General features: G+C 43.4%; 1 protein-coding gene across 1 annotated transcript in view; it reads left to right on the plus strand.

Annotated features, from left to right (window-relative positions):
- The first annotated feature begins 236 nt into the window (after window positions 1-236).
- The window catches only part of pde4a (phosphodiesterase 4A, cAMP-specific), a 41,377-nt gene continuing 20,052 nt past the window's right edge, over window positions 237-21,561 (plus strand). The window contains exon 1 of the mRNA XM_071469792.1: window positions 237-2,291. Within this exon, the coding sequence (XP_071325893.1) occupies window positions 1,996-2,291 (296 nt within the window). The 5' untranslated portion in view covers window positions 237-1,995. The remainder of the gene's footprint in view (window positions 2,292-21,561) is intronic.

Below are 21,561 nucleotides of genomic sequence, written 5' to 3' on the forward strand. Positions count from 1 at the left end.
TTCAGGTCTATTATGCTACGTTTTAATTTCCAGTTATCTAAGGATTATTTAAAGGTGATAAGGCAAAGCTAACATAACTCGCTTTATGCTCCTGTGAAGAAATCAACTTGTACATCTTGACATTTGCTAGTTAACCCATCGCAGGGTGAGTGAACATCATCTTTAGCCTTATTTTTTTTTTAAATTTTTTTTTATGCCAGTTATATTGTTGAGTAGATTCCAAGTCTTAACCAGATTGATTTTCATTCTTTATCACATAAAAACAAAACAAAGGCTGCCAGGAAGGTGCTGAGATAATGTAACGCACTGAATGTGAATTACAATAACTCAGCTGAAACAGTGTGAGCCCTTCAAAATTTGCAGATAATAACAGTGTGTTTCTTCTATCTCTGTAGCCCACCATGTAGCGCCCTTGGTAGCAACTGCTCAAAAGTGACGTCTGATCTTTACATCATTTAAAATGCACAGTAGATCACTGCACCCTGTCAGCACATTGTCACGAATGTCACCAGTCACATGCTGTCATCCGAAGTGTTAAGAGCACCATTAAACGTGGTGGCCCCTGGTGGGAATAAGACCTTTAACCCAACAATGTTTTTCCCCTCTGCAGCTCCCCCTGCAACAAGATCTTTTTGCTTTTGTTCCCCTATCTAAAAATACCACACTGGATGCTGGGGCACCATGGGGAGGACTGGGAGGTCTTTTCACTCCAGGGTGCTCACATGTGAAAAATATAGTAGCTACACCTCAGGCTTGGCCAGGGTGAGTCAAAGTGAGGATTTTCAGTTACAAATAGGTAAAATGATGGACAGTGGCGTTTTAGCTGTCATGCCTGTTATGGAGCTCCCTGCCCAGCTGACACCGTTTAAGCAATTTGTTGTGTTTGTTTTCTGTCAAGGGAAATGCGCGGTGGATGAGCGCACAAGAGGTTCAAAAGCCTCCAATGCTGAAAAATTACTGAAGAGAACAACCATCCAACCACCACACAAAGAGTCTGGACTTACCGAGAGAGAGAGAGGGAGAGAGAGAGGGGGGAGAGAGAGAGAGAGAGAGAGAGAGAGAGGTGGTGGTGGTGGTGAAGCCAATGTTTGTCGTCGAACTCCAGCAAATATGAGGATGGGAAGATAATGGCCCACACTGAGCAGGAGGACTGAATCTCCGCAATTATCAGTTTGTGTCCTTTTGTGATGCATTCTGACAAAACAAAACCTGAAGAAGAGAGTCTGGACAGCAAAGAACAAAGGATCGCATATGCTTTTTGGACATATCCAACCGTTCTTCAGACCATCCTGATTTACTGAAGAAGGATGGTTTGATGGTCTGAGTCCAGTTTATTATCTTATTGAAATCACTGGATGCAACATCTCCATGGAGGAATTACTGGAGACTTCAGCGGTGTGTGTGCGCGCAGAGACGCCGTAGCTCTACATGAACCGTGATAGATTTAAGTACTTTTATGGAAATTGATTGGAAAATTCAGCTCAGCTGAAAGACAGCAATAATACCACAGCACACATACACACAGAGAAAAAGCCAGCGCCGGGTGTCTGCTCGTCTGTGTGTCTCTGCAATAAGTGGCTGATAAAAAGCAATAAATTCTCTAAAATAAATACAGTCATCCGGCTGTGCGCCATGGGCGACGAGGCGTCAAACTTCAGGAGAAGCAGCAGGACCGGTGTCTCATCACCAAAACCCAGGACTGGTGAGGATCAGGGCAGAGAGATTCTGGACTGAATTCAAACTGATCACCACTGAAAACAATGAGATTAATGATTCTTGGATGACTTGTCAGATTAGCACTGTGACAGTTTTTGATGTTATTCAGAAAACAGGATTCAGATCTGGGCTGTGCTGGACTTGGTCACTTTGATTTGTTCGCTCAGATCAAGTGGCAGAGAGGGACATGAACCGTTTTGCTTTGTGCTTGAAATAAAAGAATACAGCCATATTATCTAATCAATAAGTTAAAAAGGGATCTTAATTTTTTTTTGCACTATGATGGAAGCACCACCATGCTCGAAGAAGAGCCTGTCCCTGTCGCTCCCGGTTCCGCGGGAAGGACAGGCGACTCTGAAGCCTCCGCAGCATCTCTGGAGACAACCCCGCACCCCGATCAAAATCAAACACCGGGGATACTCCGACACCGACCGACATCACCACCGGCACATGGAGCGCTCCAACGCCGTGGATACGAGCGACAGACCAGGACTGAAAAAGTCTCGGATGTCCTGGCCATCCTCTTTCCACGGGACCACTAACACATCCATCGGAAATTGCGTCGGGCATAAACGGTAGGCGAGAGAGAGAGGTGTGCATTCCAAACATCCCAATAATAGCCCATGACAGCCCACAAGGCATATGCGTAAACGGGAGGGGGGGTGGGGGTGGGGGCATTTTAATGAGTGCGTAATAACGCAATGTGCCTGAAGGGTTAACTGATGTGAGGCGCTTTCTATCGGGAGGCGGGACGCGTGGGTTTTCAGTGCTGATGCGTTATGCGTCTTTGGAGAGACTGTGTCAGATGGGCATGAAGCGCAAACCAGACCGCCCACTCGAAACGCAGGAGCAGCATCTGTAAATACCAGTAACATTTTAAAGAGCGTCCGCATGTTACATATAGTCGATAAGAGAAACGAGGCGCGGTGGGTTTAATGGCACCAAAGGTCTAGTGGGTGCGTCCATGCGTGCAGGGCTGAGATATCTGCCACTGTGCGCTCTCCAGTCCAGGCCTTTATCAGCTTGTTTGCAGAGGGAAGTCTGGGGCCCAGTGGGCCGACCACCACAAGTTTAAGCCCCTGTTCAGGCCACAGGGTTGCACTTTGCTTAAGTGTCCTCCAGCCAGACAGTGTGTCTCTTTACTCCAAGAGTAGCTGATCCTGACCTCTGACCCCACGAGGTGTTGCTGAATGAGGTGAAAACAGACTCTCCTGATGGTGTAAATAAGATGTGACAAAGTTATGAAGTGTTACCTGGACCTGTGTGTGCAGGAGTGTCTCTCAGATGATTTCTAACTGGCACACTGCGGCTCGTCTCTGATCAGATGTGACAGCTCAAAAATTCCCTGCATTAGGGAGAGGACACTGACGGGCCCCGGAGACAAACACAGCAGAATTACACGAAGCTAACAACTCCACCAGCACTTCAATCAAATTACATAATGCATGTTTATCAAGCTGATTTGATTAAAGGCAGTTAATTAAATTAGTCATGGAAAGGTAAAATTCTGATATGATAACTTTGTCCTTACACAGCAATTGCTTCATTTATCCTCTTAACAAGACACCGACTGAAGCACCTGGGTGTTTTTTTCTTTATTGTTAAACAGCTTCTTTTCCATATACAGGGCACATTTTGGAGAACACCCAAGAAGTTGAGCCTGTACAACATGGGTAGGAGTGAGGTTGGCTGTTGATGTGACTCACTTTTGTTATTTCTCACATTTGTAAAAAGGGGGCAGGGGGTATCCCTGTTTCTGTGAGAGATACAGAGAGAAAATTCAAACTATAAATGCATGTTTCCGGTTTGCTTCCTCTTCCACTCTGTCCTTTGTGTGGCCTGAAATCCTCAGATGTTCTTTCAAGTGGAAGAATTAACATGTTGGACTCCCTTATTATCCCCCTCACCTTCTCCCAGTCACTGAAGTCGCACTCCTTCCACTGGAGTAACACATTAAACAGGGTGATTATTAGAGTAATAACACGTCCCCTAGAGTGCGGTGGATCTCGCGAGGACTGTTGGGGTCCTGTATTTTTTTTCCTGTCCCGTTATTATTTGTTTTCTTTCTTTCATTTTTTTACTTCCAATGCCACAGACGCCTTCCTGGCAGGCCCCTGGGAGAAGGGCCAATTCCAGCTGACTGGAGGAAGGGCCGATTTTGTATTTTAGTCCCCAGGACACACACTGAGGCAGTCCAATCTTTAGTGCATTGGGACTGACTCTGCCTGCCCTTCTCCTTCTGTGGGCGGCAAACCATGAGAGGGCAGAGAGAGAGAGAGAGAGAGGTAATTCGATTCTGACAAGCTCAGTTCTGAGAGTACACCAAGCTGGCTCCAACTGAGTGTGTGTGTGTGTGTTTGTGTGTGTGTCTGTGCCTTAGCACATCCGTGAGGTGATGTGTACAATCTGTGGGTGTTTGTGCTACACACTGATCAGGAAGGAGGGTGCTCGGAGGAACGGAGGCTGGTAGATGAATGTTGTGTGTCATGAGTAGTGCTGAAATGCTGCACGCACTGTGTGTGTGTGTGTGTGTGTGGAGGTATTTATGAGTGGGCTGTGCACAGGTTAGTGTCTGACCTGTAGCCTGTATGGATTGCAATAGGCCTCATTTTATCTGTCTTCATATCAGTGGGAGGCCAGAGGGATTTCCATTGTGTTGATATTGTTTTCATTCTGTTCACATATTACAGCGGCTGTATGTTCTGCCTCTTTGCTTATGTCTGAATAGAGGACGCTTCAAGCTGGACGCCTCATCTCCTCGCTCGATTTATCAGGCTGTGTGAACATCTATGCGGCTACAGCAGCTCTGTGTCTTTAGCTCAAGGATGAGTTGCATTGTGTCCATCCTATGCAAGGCAGCACCAATGACATCTGCTCTCACTGCTGTTTCTGAGTGCTTTTATCTACATGCACTCAGTATCGTACCCTAAATCCTGCTCATATCGACAATGTTGTTCGGATCAATTCATTTAACAAACAAAGGTTTTAAGCAAAAAATGAGGCTTTATATTTTCCTGCTGAGATTTTTCTATTTAAAGATGTGAATCAAAGATACATTTTCAACATTTTAGCTTTGTGCAAACATGTTTTTTTCCATCATAATGACAAATACTGTAAGATCACATTCATCAGCTAAGGAACATGAAGTGACTTTTATTGTTGGAGACTGGAAAGAGTCATTGGTCTTCGATTGGTTTGACACTGATCGACCCAGCGGCTGACCTTAGTGTCTGGAGGAAGCAGGCCGCTCCATCACTGAAGAGTCGGTCAAGACCTCATCTGGATGTTCGAAAGATCAATAAGTACAAGAGCTGCTGCTGATATTGTTTCGGACAAGGTTCAGGGAGAAACAGATCATGTCATGTTACTGTAATTGATACAGCTGCTTTTGAAAATGAAGCACTCCCAACAGTCACCAATCCAGGGATGGGTGTTGTGCAAGAGGGATGCTGGGTGTTAATTGTTTGGAGAATCATTGTCTGCGACTGTTTTCACTCATCTATTTCTGTCGGTGTGTTGTATCCCACAAAATGGCAGTCTTAGTGGCAATCAGCTCCCCCACCAAAGAGTGTCAGTCTGCCTCCTCTTCCCACCCCCGGTGTCTTTTGTTCGACCGTCTTTTTTGTCAGAGGATGCTAATACAAGCGTATCAGTCATCAGGTCCCATGCCCAATACGCTCTGGGAAGTTCCAACACGAAAATGAATGACTGACACCGAACGAGTAACAGCTCTTCCCGCAATTCTGTTGCTATGGTTACACGTTTTGTGCATTCGTAGAATAGATTTCATTTACCCAAAAAAGGCAAAGCCTACAGGCACTCGACGGGCTTGACTGCATAGGTTGTCAGTGTGTGGCAGATCCCACTGGATGTGCATCATGGCTTGTGTGTTTATGAGGTGAATAAGTGAATATTAATGCACCGCTGCTGAAGAAGTGAAGTCTGCCGAGTTTAATCACAGCGCAGAGCCAGTTTCCTGTTCAGTCCTCAGCAACAATTTTTAACCAAAGCTTCCCTCCCTCCCTCACCTACCACCTTTTTTTTCCCCACACTGGGATCCAGTGCTGATTTGTAAGCTGCTCTTTTTTCCTGCCTGACTGGCCGGCTGCCATAATAATTTAGTCCATAATAAGGTACAGCTCCAGTTAATTACCACAATGGCTGTATTTTATTATTGATCATACATTTACATTTCTACACTCCAGAAACTTAAAGTCTCATGCAGAGTGTATTCAGGAATTATCCCAACAAATGTGTCTTAATAGCATTAAGCAATAGACCTCTTATCTCATTTGTGTAGTGGAACCATCTGTTTAAGCTACAGATTGCACTCTTCTGTGAATACACTGTGCTTTCTCACTACCCTCAGCGCTAATTAGTATCTGGAGGCAGTTCATGCACGGGAACGGCACTCACTTTTGGTTGGCTCAGGCAGATCCCAGAGAGCTCAGGTAAAAAAATCCCTCTGAGATCTTTTAGCGGTGACACCAAACAGGTTGCACGCTCGAAGGGAATGTATGCGGCTCTCATCCAAGGCCCTTCTTTTGTGTTTGTTCTCTGCTCATCAATTTGTCTCACTGGAGGACGCAGTAGGCTCTCACAGGCTCCTCAGATACTCAGGCCACTGGTAACTACATTTACACAGTCACTTTGCCTTGTGAATTGTCTGGAAACCTTGGCATCTTTGCATTTTAATTAATTTCACACTGATTTTTTTGTTGTTGTTGTTGTTTTTTTGTTTTTGACAAGTGTGGATGGGCAAAGATCCCAGCAAGAGGAAACAAAATGAGCTATGGTGTCAAAAATCCAAGTTGCAAACAAGTCCACCTGTTACCAAAATGTTTCCCTGATTGAAACAACCAGTCTGCTCACATTATTTCTGCAACAGCACCCAGTTCTTATTCTCCTTCTCCTTTCGTGTCATGTTCATGTCCCCTAAATGGCCTTCATGGAGCTTTCTGCCACATTTAATTATGTGACAGTTTCCTCTGCCTCTCTCAAGATGTCCATTTTGATTATAATAAGCCTCATACTGGCCATTTCTTTCTTATCTAATAATATTATTTGAGTCAGTCTTTTGTCCATAAAAATACAGTCTGATTGCTGCATTTCTCCCTTTTTGATCCTCTATCCTCTCAGCGCTTTATTTCGCCCCAGTGTAAATGGAGAATATTGATTCCATCTCTATTTCTGTTCTCTTCTTCATCTCTATTGTGTGGCGCGTCTTGCTGCTGTAGCTTCGGAGATTCTCTCTGATAGCCTTGTTCTTGCTTACAGCGGCATTAAGCACACAGCATCTCTGTCATAAATCTATCATTTTCATCCCACTCTCCCTCTGTTGTCCACTGAGATCATCAGCTGCTTGCAGAGTCTTTCCCCCCTCGAAGCCATATCTGAATCTCAAACCTTTGTCTCCCCAGTGGTGGAATGAACTGCCCACCACTGACAGTGTGCAGTGCCTCATATCCTCCTATAGCCGTCTCCTTGAAGGTATTTTACACGGATATAATTTTCTTCATGCTGTAGCTGTTTCTAGAAAAATCAGACTTCAAGGGCAGAGCAGACACAAATACCCTCATCATATGTCTGCAAGTCAGCTGTCATTAAAGAGGGAGTTCAAACAGGCCTGTGCATCAAAGAGCAGTCTTTTTGAAGAAAATATAGTTAACTATTTTGCCATTAGATGAAAATACATACTGGAAACCATCCTGTGCCAATTCAGGATGAACTTTTCTTTAGATTTATTTCTCAACTGACACAAAAATAAAGCTTTTTAGTCATAGAAATTGTATTTTATGCTTTGAGCACATAGGCTCTAAGAGGGACTAAAAGGGAAAAAAAACCTTTTAAGTGTAATCAAGTCTCCCACTTCAAACCAAGAAAAAGGCCTTCATTGCTGAGACTTGGGAGAATTTAAATGTCAAAATGTGCAGCACATTCAGTTTCAAAATAAGTGGTAGTCTTTCACCTCTCAGCAAACGGCTCTGCTTGAGGGAAAACTGTAATATGCTTGTTCTGTGTGAGATTTCCTCTCAAGGTAGATGTGTGAATAAGGATACTGTGTCCACCATAATTCAGAAACAGCCGGCGGTCTGTGATGCTGTGGCGCAGAGTGACGCCACTGAGGGGACAACCCTGCTGAAATGTGCTGCAGGCTGCTGTCTTAAGCACAGATCTGCCTGAAATGACTGAGACTGACAAACTCTCTGTCAGCTGTGTGTCAGTGCAGCACACACACACACACACACACACACACACACACACACACACACACACGGTGGAGCAGAGAGAACAAACAGCACACACCTGTCGAGCAGGGCACCATGTCAGACTAATGTGAGGTGCATCAGGGGAGAGCACTGGGAGAGTTTAGTTCAAATCAAGAACTCCCAGCAAATCAGAGCTGAAAAGGATGAGTGCACCTGGAAACCACACTTGGCACGGACAGATACCGTTCAACTGCCAGCGTCTAATCTGCGGTATCACTTCCAGACCTCCTGCCCCGGGACAGTGTCCTTACCCAAAATTACTGGTGTAACATCAGCTTCCCTGGATGATTCAAGCATGTCAGTCCTGTTTACAGAAGGACAAATGGCATTAATACTCACCATGTCACAAGGTTCTTTACTGTGGCCCAGTTCCAGCAACTGGGACCATGGCTCTGTTCAGAAGTTCATTTTAATTCCATGCGATGTGAAACATACTCTACATCATTTTGTGCTCAGACAGCGTTGACAGAAAAAGGAGCATGTCTGAGAGTGAAATATAACAGGAAGTAGTTTGTTGTCGCCCATTCTTGGTCTGACTCAGCTCTGCTGTTGTTGTGTGAGCTTGATTGTTGAAAAGCTGCAAACAACAGCAAATAACATTCGGTTGCTATCGAAAACAGTAACAGCACAACAGCTCGCTGAATGTGCCACTAAATATTTCATAGTGTGCTAATTTGGAAAGCAGAAAACCAAATCAGCCAGAAACTGTTAATTGTCATTTGGGCTGTTGTTGGATGAAAACTGTGGATCTCCTATGCAGTGATGGAGGAATGATTCCAAACCTTCCCTTAAGTAATACCACAATGTAAAAATACTTCATTATGTAAGTACAAGTATGACAATAAAATGTACTTTAAGTTGCAAACGTAGAAGTACTCATGGAAAAATGGCTCCTATGAGTGTTATGCTTTTATATATTATTATCATTATTGCTGATGAAATTGTGTGTAAGCAGGATTTTACTGTTTTAGGTCAAGTTTGAGGTCTTTTGACAATTTGATATATTCATGGGCAGTTAAAGCTATAACAATAGGTTTTATTTTATGTTATTTTTAGGTACATTATTTCCCTATGAAATAAACTGGAGTAGATATATAAGTAAAGTACAACTACCTTTAAACCATGCTTAAATACACAGCTTGAGTAAAGGCGCTCCACAGTGAAACTAACAAAAGCAGCCTTGTTTTTAGCTTCATGACCAAGCAGTTTTGAAAGAATGCATGTTGTTTTTAAACTTATTCACCTCCATTTGTTATAATTATATTTTTCTCTTAAAGTCTTTGGTTTTCAAAAATATATGTCACAATGAGGGCACGTGTTGAATGTGTATTATTGCCTATTACAATTAGGAAACAATGACACGTGCAGCGCATGGTGCAGTACACGTGTACATGTGTATACTACAGTAAATTTTTACTGTATGTTGCTGGTGATAATTCGATGCCAGCTGGGGCTTGTGCTCAGGAAAGCACTGCATGTGTTGCTTCCCGTCGAAAATAATTATTTATTGCCACCGAAACGGAGTGATTCAGAGACCCGCCAAAATAAAACAGATGTAATAGATTTGTGTGAGGAGAATCTGTGTGTGTATATATATATATATATATATATATATATATATATATATATATATATATATATATATATATATATATATATATATATATATATATATATATATGTAAAATAAAACTGACAATCTGTGCATCTGCAACAAGGTTTGTGGAAGCACTTGATAGTTTTACATAATGCATGAAGCAGCGTATGATTTATAGCTGACCAAAGGTGTTGTACACAGGCTGATGCACACCTCTGTTTGGGCTCCTGACCTCTGCTGCATCAGACCGTGAGCGTAACCCATCTTGTCAGAGCAGTGAGCCTGTTTCTTGTAGGTCATGTTCATGTTCACACATTAACACTCAACATCCAGGCTGTTGGAGGGCAGAGAGGGGAGAAAAAAGAGCGTGGCCCGAGGGTTCAGGATGGTATTTTCATTTGATGCTCTACTTTTCAGTTTGAGATCTGTTTTTTTTTTGAAGATTGCATTTTTTTTTTTCTTGGGCCAAGCCCACAGCAGGAGTCTTTCAGTAACATCCTCCATTAAACTCTGACTGGATGAGATTTCTAATGATGCTGATGCAGGCTGGGAGGTGTATTTTACCCCTAACAAAAGCAAAGTAATTAACAACAGTGAGGCTTCAGTTTAGGTTCTCTCTCTTCCTTTCTTCTTGTGTGCATGTGTGTGTATCAAGGGGGTTATTGTGTGATTACTTGTGTGGACTGGAAGTATTGTTGTGAGAGTTTTCCTTCAGAGTTGAGTTTTTTCTTACTCCATGCAGCTTTCTTCCCTAAGCGTCTCTTTTTTGTTGCTGCCATTTTTTTTTTAGGAAGAACTTGAAAGGCTTCTTGTGCAATCCACAGCACTATCAGTGCCCAGTAAAAGTTTCAAAGTGTCCCTGAGCAAGGATACCTAATCCTCATGTGTGTTTGCATCAGCGTAGTCGAGAGACACAGGCTGGAAAGAAGCCGAAATCAGCTCAATCAACACAAGAATTTTCATCCTCACTCTCAGTTTAAGTGCCAGGAAATACTAGTGAAAGATTCTGGTGTAATTGCAGCTGCGGCAACAGCAGCAGAAGAGGAAGGAAAAAGAAGTGGGTGCTCCCCTTGCACACAGACGCAGCCTGCTTTAATATAAGACAACCCCTGAGCCCATTTCTTTGCATCAAACAGGTGGAACGAGGGAAACCGACACCAGGGAGAAGGTGTGAAGATAAGGAGAGCGGAGAGGAACAGAAGGTAAACGTGGCAAATGAGAACGCGGGCATGTGTCTGGAGAATACAGAACGAGGGCGGTTGTCTTCACAGATCACTGGCAATTGTGTATTTTGTCACATCAAATTTGATGCAAGACCTGTCTGCGATTGGTCGAGTCCCTTGCCGCTCACAGCCACGGATGCACGGGCCAGTGATGTTGTGTACATGAACGCCAGCCTTCCTCTCTCTCTGAGGGTGCTATAAATAGGGGGAGAGAAGCCTCGGGCTCCCAGTGTAATGAGATTAAACCAAACCAGCCTCAGCTCCCAGTGTTTTATTGAGCTTTATTTCAGTTTTCATTCCGCGTTGCAATATGTATAAGAAAGATATTGAGTGTGGCTGCTTCTGCGTGCTAGACAGAGTCTATGTAAGAACATTTTGTTGGGCATCAGTGTGTCAGTGTGTGTTTACATGCTTTTAAATGTGTGCGTGTATGTGTGTAATGTCCTCATTTTGCACGCCGCAGGGCATGGCACATCTCCTAAAGATGTGTTCATCGTGATGGTAAAGCATTTGTCACCATAAAATTGTTCCTGCACGAAGTTCTGTCCACTGGCTTTAAATCACTGTGAATTCCCCCACTCTGCTTCCTGGCTTTCCAGTAGTTTCCATGTTAGGCATGTGTCTGTTGCTGCCAGTGGAAAAGTGATAGTTAACCGCAGCGCACACACAGCTCGTGCATTGCCTCTGTTGAATCCTGAACTGTGAAAGGCAGACAGAGCACAGTACCGGTACAGCTATTGTGGCCGAACGTCTTGTGTGTGAGCGAGTGCACGTGCGAATGCTTTTGTGAGACGGTAAGTGTCTGGGGACATGCAGAGTGGGAGACGTGCATTCTGTCTGGACATACTGCTGATTCTCGCAGCCCTTACTGTGGCGTTTTGGAATGATCTGCTAGACTCTGACTGCGTTTTCCTACCACGACGCCGAGGCCTCATTACCCAATCACAGCTTCTTCCTCCATCATTATACCATCAAGTTAGGGAGCGCTTGGCTCCCTAGGTTCACTCGATTCTCAGCTGATAAATATATCTCTTATTCGTCTCCAGTTTCTGTTCCCATTAGCAGTGAGTTTAACATTATCAACATCTTATCTGCACCTTTAAGACTCATCACAGAACATATTCACCAGAAAAAGGAAGACAGCAGGTCGGAGCGGAGCCTCTTTGCTTTTATATCTTTTCCATCTTTTACAGTTTTGTTTGCATATCCTCTAGCTTTTATTTAGCATCCTCAGTGCACCAACCTTTCCAGCCACCTTTGACCAGATTCAGACAAGAGAGAAGAACCGTTGAGTCGACAGGACAGGTGACTTTTTGTCAGCTTGGGCCACTAGTGACAGAACAGAGTCAGACAGATGCTGAAAAGTTCAAACTTTCTGGCGTGATGTGATGTGAGGAGAAGAAGAAGCAGAGACAGACAGGGCGCCTCTGAATTGGAGAAAATTTTTGACATCTAAAATTACAGTGCTCATACTCAACAAAAATTGGGAATTTTGAAGGTCGACAGCACAGTGAATGACATAAGAATAAAAATGAGAGACAGATCATCAGACAGCCCTGCTGCAAGACAGGCCTTGAGTTCAGAAACAGGACAAATTAATCCACACAAATAATTCTGTCTTTTCCTCTCTAATGGTATTGAGCTGCTATCTAGGATAATCACACTGATGAGTTTCTTATTGTTCTCTTACTAACATGATTAACGCCTATTATAACAGCACTATAATTGGAGTACCGTTTTGCTAATTGTCCTTGTTAAATTTATGGTATATTTTATCTCCAAGGATGTAATTTGCCTGAACATGAAATACTGAGCTTTTGATTTGGCAAAACTGATGATTTTATTCATCTTTTTCAGAGTATAATTCTTAATGATATAAATGCACAGCGTGCATAAAAAAGTGTTACGAACAATAGGCTAATTTAAAGCAGTTGTAATTTATGGTTGTTGTTGGATCAAATGAGTCTGTGTGATGTGACAGTGGCTGTGTGATGAACCCACAGAGAATTACCACTGGTGCAGCTCAGATAGGCTTTATAGCATCTCATTGTTTTGGTTTTCCACTTCACTCTCATAGCATCATTTTTTGGCCGTTCAGAGAAAAAACTCTAAAAGCCACAAAGTCCACAGAGGAAGGCGATCACGGTGGATGCATGGGTTAACAAAAATGTCAGACTTGAACATTTTAACCATCAGTTTGCAATGTTGGTCTCTTTTAACCGTGACCTCAGTCATTCCCTCACATTAACCATGTAGTTACTACTGTAACCTCACCAACAGTGAGTGATCTCTCCCTACACAAGAAGTTTTAGTGCCTGATCCACAGTGTTGTAAGGTCAGAAGTTTATTTTTAATGCCTGTGCTGTCTTGCTGATAGTAGCATCAGATCAGAAAATGCTTGTGTGTGTCGCTCTGGATCAGCGGCATATTTTGTTTTTGTTGGAACATAATGGAGCGTTTAGTGGGTCAAGAGTTAAATATTTCTCTCAGGGGTCAAAGGACACCAAAAACTAAAAGGAGTGTGACTTACAGGTCACATGCTAACAGCTATTATGTTTGCATTATCAACTTTGAAGGTGTTAATCTGTCAATGTTGCGTACAAGGCTTGTTTCAGTGGCTTCATATCACTTATTGCATATTCCTATAGTTTTCCTGGTGGCACTCATCATCTGGAGCTTCTTTTTGACTGCATTTTCTTTTTAGATCAGCTACTTGCAGCACGGCCATAGGTTCGTACATGAGGGACAATACAGCAGAGACCAACGGGAGAGAAACAGATCATTGGTGCCCTCGCTTTTGTTCAGCCACGCCATGAATGCATGACAATACAGAGCATCAAGCTAAATGGACCATTTCACTGCATGTTCAAATCAACCTTGTGTGCTTTCTCACTCTGCTGTGCATCCTGCCCAGCATTTGTTTTTGTACCACATTATATCAGTAATTATCTATCATTCCAGGGTAATACGCAGCCAACCGTTTTTGTGGAGGGGAATATGCGTGACGAACTGGATGCCAAGATTGCTTATTAGTTCGCATTTCACTTGCAGATTGGATTAAATATGACATAATTTGAAATTACAGAAGGGATATGGGGATTTTGAGACCAAGAAAACACGAGAGAGAGATTAATAGATAGATAGATAGATAGATAGATAGATAGATAGATAGATAGATAGATAGATAGATAGATAGATAGACTGACTTGTACATTAGCCAAGAGTGGTAGACTGAGGGGAAAGACAGATGGAGAAAAAGATGGAGAGAAAGATAGTGAGATGGTGAGGAGGAACAGAGCCACGGTGACACAAAGGTAGCTCTGGATGACTCACACTTCTCTCTCCCTCTCTCTCTCTTGCTCTCTCTCTTCATCTCTCTCCAGTCTGGATTAAAATAAAAGAGGCCCAGCAGCCCCAGCCTGCAGAGAGGGAGTTACGCACTCCATCTCAGAGATAGGCTGATGCACTAAAAATACCACTCCTTGTGTGGGCTTGTTTGGTGAGGGGAGGGGGGGGCACCCAGCATGGGGAGAGAGGTTTATGGATTTGGTGGTATAGTACAGACAGATGATATCACTACTTTCCACAGTCCAGCTCCATTGCATTTCCAGCATCTTTCAGCCCATTTCTTTTCTCATCGTCTCTGTACTAATTGGGTTTTGAAGTGCGCTCTTCCACTTTCTAGGAATGCTGGTCACTGCAGTTAAAATCTATGTCATTAAACAGGATTGAGTCGGATGCCGCTTTTATCTAGACCCCCATTCCTTCTTTCCATTGCACCCCCCCCCCCCCCCCCCCATTGCTAGCATCTCCCCTCTGAGAAACTCCATTAAACATCAAAAGCAAATCAATATCATTTTATTGCTCTTGCTGCTGCAGAGCAGTTTCCACGCCGAGGAGTTTGTCTCTCAACTCCTAATTTATCTGGATGCGAGTGGCAGGAAACTAAACAGAGCACCAAGTGAACACGTCGCTCCATCTGTCATCTCTCAGGATGGTTCTCTATGTCAGCTGATCCATCTGTTTAGCCCTGCCTCAGTCTCCACAACAGCAGAGAGGAGGAGAAATACCACAACGCTCCGGTAACACAAATCTACAAGGTGCTTGTTGAGAGGAACAATGCTCATAAAACAAACAGTTCCTCTGGTAGCTTCCCTGATGTTTTGGAATCAGAAGGCTGGTTTATAAAAAGAGCTGGGTGTAGGGAGTCACGATTCTTAAATACTTACCTTCCACACTAAAAAGCCTCCAGGGTCACAAAAGAGATTTGCATATGAAAGTATAGGACGCACCGTGAAGAAAGAAGGATGAAGAGTGAAGAGAGGAGGGAGAAGTGGGATAAAAATGGGTTTCTGCCACTCAGCTGTAATTAGTCATTTTGCATATGGCCAGAGAGAGGAGACATAATGAGAGAGACAGGAATAGGGATGGATGAAAACAAGGACATAGAGAGTTGAAATGAAAATTAAAACAACTGTCCTGTCGAGCTATGCTGACTTTGTCGCCCTGTGTTTCTAATTTATGCTGCAGAAGCAAACATACCAACCAAGTTTTTTTTTCATGGCTAACCAGTGAAATATTCTGTCCAAGTCAGTCAACTGACCTTAGTCCAACTGAGCATGTGTTTCACTTCCTGAAGACCAGACTGAAGGCAAAAGGGCCACAAAACAACCAGAAATGGGAAGATGGCTGCAGTACAAGCCTGGCAGAGCATTACCAGGGAACATACCAAGTGTGTGAATGTTAAGACCGCAACCAAATATGAAATGTGATGACTATTTATTTTAACTTGTTGATTTACCTCCTGTAAAATTTGGGTTGGACGGACCTTTGCCATTCATCTGATGTCAATGTTTATATATGACCTCAGCATTTTAGGTTTCAGATCAGATCTAATGTGCTGGAGTACAGAATCAGCAAAACAAAATAATGTATCTTCACAGATAGGTCATATCACAAAGTCGCGTCTAAACAGATCTGAAAGTCAAGCAACTTGTGAAGCAGACACAACCGTGACAGAATGAATCAGTCTCCACCTGAGGAGACACACCTGCGAGTTCAGAGATCTGCTGATGGCGATGTGGTTGGTTTCGAAGATTACAGAGTGTAAGATAATCCACACGGCAACAACAGAGCCAAAATTCCTCAGGTGAAAGAAAACACTGCCCTACGAGCTTTGTGTGTCTAATGTGAAGGAATCAATCCGGGCAGAATTTATTTTGTGCAGTGCATTAATAGATTAAGAGGGCTGTCCTTTCACAATGTGGAGGGCCTGTTGCTGATTATCCTGTCTAGTGTAGCACATAAAATAAATCCCCTTCCTGTGGCATTTGCCAGGTGTGCAACTGTGGCCAGTCCCTGTGGGTTCTTCCTGAAAGCCGTCCTACACTTCAACACTCTCTGTGTTCGGCCGCCCGGAGCTGGGTTGGTGATCCTGTGGGCAGGATAATCTGCTGTAATCTCCGGCTCTGTGATCTGACCATGGCGCAGCTGAGAGCTGGACGGGTGGGAGAAGCTACGCCTGGAGCAAACAGGGGAGGGGTAGTGGACAGGGCAGGGCTGAGGGATGTCAGGACCACTGCACTGTGAAAATATTATTTTGACCTAAAAATATAAATGACCAGGCTGCATTTACATTCAGTGTTAACTGATCAATTACAGGAGCTGCTTGTTCTGTTTGTTCATTAGTTGTTTTAATGTAAGATTCATGAACTAAAGATAAACCGAAGCTATTAAAAGCAGCGAGCAACTGCTCAGTCATTTCAGAGTTTCAAATCAGATTTTCTTTCCAGTTGCATTAGTCCTCTAGTCCTTTCAGTAATGATGGACTCAAGGTTGTAATATTCCATGCACATATTGTGCATAGCCAGATTCAGTCCGTTATTAATCCTGAAATGTGGATCTCTCTGCCGCTGTGGTGACTTATAAACTGAGAATGTGGGGGTAGGGGCTGAAGTGGATTTGAATTTTCATCAGGGTTAGCATTGTTTTCATTTTTATCTGAGAAAATATCTGACTCATCTTAGATACATGCATGAAGAGACTCATAACAACCTCCTATCACGCAACTGTATTCAAACTGGATAAAGAAGGGCTTTCCGGAGAGCGCTAACGCCAATACAATGTGTGCTGGGAAGTATGCTAATAAGATAATGATGTTTCTTAATTCACATAATTTGATAAATTTAATGAGCATTCAGCTGCCAGGTCACAAGAAGTCACAAAGCTTGAATACATGATTATAAGGTCTGAAATGGTTGTGGCTGTGATAACTAGAAATTTCATCTAATTACATTAAATTGGCAATAACGGATCAGATTTCAATATGTGGCTTGTCTCCGTCTTCTCATAGCCCACAACTGTTTATTCCTGCTCCTGTGTCCTGTCTTGTATTTTCTCCTCCCCCATGTATGCCAGTGCTTTATGCTCATCCTAGCTCTGTGCAGCTCCAGTTGCCAGATGCCCTCTCTTTGCCCATGTGGCGTGGCGCCAGTATTCTGCTAGTCTCAGGTCTTCCACGAACGAATCATTTGGGTGAACAAACTGAACTGAATCCCTCCCTGAACCGATCTGTTCATTTCAAGTCACTGATTCATTCGCAGGGATACGCTCACATGGAGGTCATGCCTCTCTCCAAGCTAACGGCTAATGTAGCCGGGAGTTAGCACAAGATAATCAGTGGCTCCACATGAGCTGTTGTTTTAACAGACTTCCCCAATAAACACAAACTTAAGATGTTAGGCTAGTCTGTATGAGAGGAGAGCGTGGAGACGAGAGCCTCAGCGGCTCAAACTGCCAGAATCAGGCCCCACAAGTTCAAGGATAATGTCAAACTGTAGATCAGTTAAAAAAGTCTTTAAAAACCTGCGTCATCTCCAGCATTCAGTGAAGAATCTTTTAAAGGATCAAGAACTATAAATAGACTTTCTGGCATATTTGTCAAAGCCACAACACTTCCGGTTCCCAGAGGCCGGGGCTCATGATGAATATACACTGTTTCATTTCAGTGAGGGGATGCACGCAGACAGCGCTCCAGTCATGCAACGATTCTTCTGAACGATTCTTTTGAACGATTCTTTTGATTCTTTCTAATGAACTGATTCCAGTGATTCGGGACGCTGAAGAGAACTGCTCTGCACATCACTGTCTTCTGCTTTTTGTGCACTGTACTGTAAATGTCGACATTAAAATGGAAGCACGACTTGAGCATGCCTCTGTCTTTCTTCCTCTCTTGTCATTGCCTGAGAGGCACAAAGGGCAGGCTGAGGCAAGTGGAGATGGCAAGCCTTCTCTGGACATGTCATTCGAGATGCGTCAGTTACGGGCATGTTGCCCTAAAAGCATGCCTCAGCCTCCCTGAGAGTGCTTCACAATAAAACAGCTTTAATGTGTTCAATAGATGATTCAACTGCAGCCATAGACTAAAGCTGTGATTATATGGTCAGCCTATAAAAGTAGCACCCTTTTCCCAATTTGCAAGTCCCCGCTCCTCTTCCCTTCAACTCCCCTCAATGCCACCCCCACACTGGTAGCAATCAGCCAGGTGCTAAATGCCTGGGTGAGGCACAGCTCATGGGTGGGTGGTGTAGTGGGGGGTGGGGGGTGGGGGGGGAGTGAAATTGCACGTGGAAATAAGCATCTGTGCCTGCTTGGCAGAGGAGGAAGCGGGGGCAGGAAATGACTGTCCTTCTCCACTGAGGCTGAAAGTATGGACTGTGTGTGCGCGCACATGCGTGTGTGTGTGTATCGTGGGGAGAGAGGGTGATGGACACAGGCAGGTTAATCATTAACTTACTGAACTGAAGAGAATGAAGAAAAGGGGGGAGGAGGGGGGATTTAGTGGGAGTTTTTTTTTTTAAGTTGCTTAAATGAATGAGCATTGGCTCATCCCCTCAGAGAAGCCTGATTAATGCCAGCGTGCAGTGTGATGGAGGGAAAGGAGAGCTGACACCAACCAGACTGTTGGGAAAACGCTGATGTGGCAGCAGCCTTCCCCAGCCACGGGCTTCGCCGTGATGACTGTTAATGAATAATCGATGGCAAGAGAGGGTCAATGGAGGGGATGTATGTAAATCTCCTCTATACTCTCATACAGACTTGCAGGTTTAATTAAACTAATCGCTGCACCGACACGGGGCTCCCAAGCCCTTTGAAGCCTGCCATATTAATAATATGAAATCAAGCTCTCTCTTTTGTTGCAAGAATGTGTGCAGAGAAGAGAGAAAATGAAGTGCTGCTGCAGAACAGTCTAATTTTCCCGGCTTATTCGGCACGCAAGAATACTCTGTAAGAAGAAGTACAGTGTTAATTTAATAACCAAAAGCTGTAACTAAAGCAATACCTGTGCACAGGGTTTCCCCAACCACAATACAAGTCAGCTAGATGTTACACAGCCACTGCACATGCGATAAATGGGCATTACATTTTCCATGTGAGCGACCACGTCTCTCAGTCATGCAAAATGAATCAGAGTGTCGTTGTTAACGTATCCATTACCGTAGGTTTGTCCCCGGCATGCATCAGCAGGGCACATGTGAGCTAACAGACTGAGGCGGTTCAGGTAGCAGGGCTACATGGGAGCTTTAATGTGCTCCTCTCGGTTTGTTATCTTCCTGAAGAAGGAGTCACTCAGCTGGCACAAATCCCCTTCCCCTCTGAAACCTCTGATCATCATGTCATTGTCCGCAGCGATACACTCCGGGGACACTGCTTTCACATAATGAAATCAAGAAAGCTGCCCACTGCCTCGGCTTGTAATCACCCTGTTTACAGTGTGTGTGTGTGTGTGTGTGTGTGTGTGTGTGTGTGTGTGTGTGTGTGTGTGTGTGTGTACATGCATCTAGTTTGCCTTTTTATAGTGTTTGAGTGAAAACAAAAGAGCTTTGGCATTAATGCTCATCTGTGTGTGAGCTTAAGTGCAACATGGGGGTGTGTTTTTGCCCATGCGTGCGTGTGCGTGTGTGTGTGTGTGCGTCCACGTGTATGCATGAGTCACTTTGAGAGGTTTCACCAGCCATTATTAAGCTGGGACTCTGTATTTAATAAGAGATAGAATAATTGTCTCTTCATCAGCTCTCCAGAGATTACAATAGTAACTGTCATGTGAATTACAATTCTTGACATTTTCCCAGAGTCTGTCTTTGAACAGCACTGTTCAAACAGGCTGCACGTGAGGCCTCTTCTTTGGTGACTTTCCAAGACGAGCTCCACCATCCGTTCCCGGTGCATCATAAACAAACTACTTTCAACCAGGAAGAGAAGGGAGGAAAAGACTCAGAGGGGAGGGTAAACTACTGTATGTGGAAGAGGCAAGAGCAGAGGGGGAAACAGCTTGACAGGGCATCTTATCTTCACTGTGTTTTTCTTTGCAGTGCTCAGGCTTTAAGCTGCTTGCTGAAAGGTGGAACATTGAATTCATGCAGCAGGTTTCGCTTTTTCTTTTCCTTCCTATTTTTTTTTTTTTTTTTTTAGCTAGGTGCTCTTGCAGAAAAAAAGCTGAAGAAAAAAAAACAGATGCTATTCACAAGTCGTCTCATTTGAGCTCTTGTTTGGTATGTGGTGCAGAGGGTGTATTCAGATTGTGAATATTTTTGTGCCTACACAAACACACACACACACACACACACACACACACACACACACACGCACACACAATTTAACATGTCCAATCTGTGTTCCAAACACAGAGGAAAGGTTAGCCCCGCTGACGAAAACAAATAGTGTTTGGAGTGAGTTTTCCACTGAGACAAGCAGAAATTACAAATTCAACTTAATCAAAATACACATTGAAGGACCAGAAATTTTAATTTAAGGACAACTTTTTCCAACTCATGGTCCACTTGAAAATCTCAAGTCTCAAGAGTTGGGGGGGGGGGGGGGGGGGGGTCACTTGTTTATTCACCTCTTGACTCTCTTTCCTTTTAATTTTTCCTGTTGCTAACCAGATATCTTTTTTAATATTCCAGTTTTTGCCATTAGCACGCAATCAGACTGAGATAACAAACAAGTATAGAATGTGGTCCGGCCGTCGACAACATAAAAGCTCATAACACAGTGATAGGCCTTAGTGAGAAAAAAAAAGACAATAAAAGGAGTGTTTAAATATTCAAATTAAATTAAAATCTCATTTCACTTTAAATATTAAAAACATTATAATATTAAAAACATTATTTGTATGCAAATGACTTGTTGGCCCACTTGCAATACCTTCGTGGCCCACAAGTGTACCCCAGCCCACAGGTTGGGAACCTCTGATTCAAGGCGCTTGTCTTAATTACCTGTGAAACACTGGCCTGGAATGTGTTAACCATTATTTTAAAAAGCATCTTAATAAGAAAAAAACAGACATCTACACATTCTCCCATTTTCTAATGCTGTTTGGCACCTTTTCATTTAAAAGGAAAAAAAAAACTGTATTTCATGAATAAAAAAAACTCTCTGTAATAACATGGTTTAATTTCTCAGTCACAAATGTTATCCTGGAGTATTAGTCAGTACAGTTCATACAGTCAGCCTTGCTTTGTAATTTGCGACTGAGAAATTCTCATAACTTGCTCCTCGCTCATTTCCTTCTCTCCACGAAGGAAATTGCCACACTTGCCACAGTGTTGTTTCAACATGCCATTTTGGCAATTCCAGGGTTAATGAGGTTGTTACAGAGCTATTAATCAATACCTCCTGTTATGAAAGTAATAAATAACACCTAAGAAAACAGCAAACCGGACGCCTGCAGTGCCTCAATAGATGTTTTAATGTG

Source organism: Trachinotus anak, unplaced genomic scaffold (genome assembly GCF_046630095.1).
Source record: "Trachinotus anak isolate AG129_WGS33_773 ecotype Australia unplaced genomic scaffold, CSIRO_AGI_Tana_v1 ptg000003l, whole genome shotgun sequence".
Classification (NCBI taxonomy): domain Eukaryota; kingdom Metazoa; phylum Chordata; class Actinopteri; order Carangiformes; family Carangidae; genus Trachinotus; species Trachinotus anak.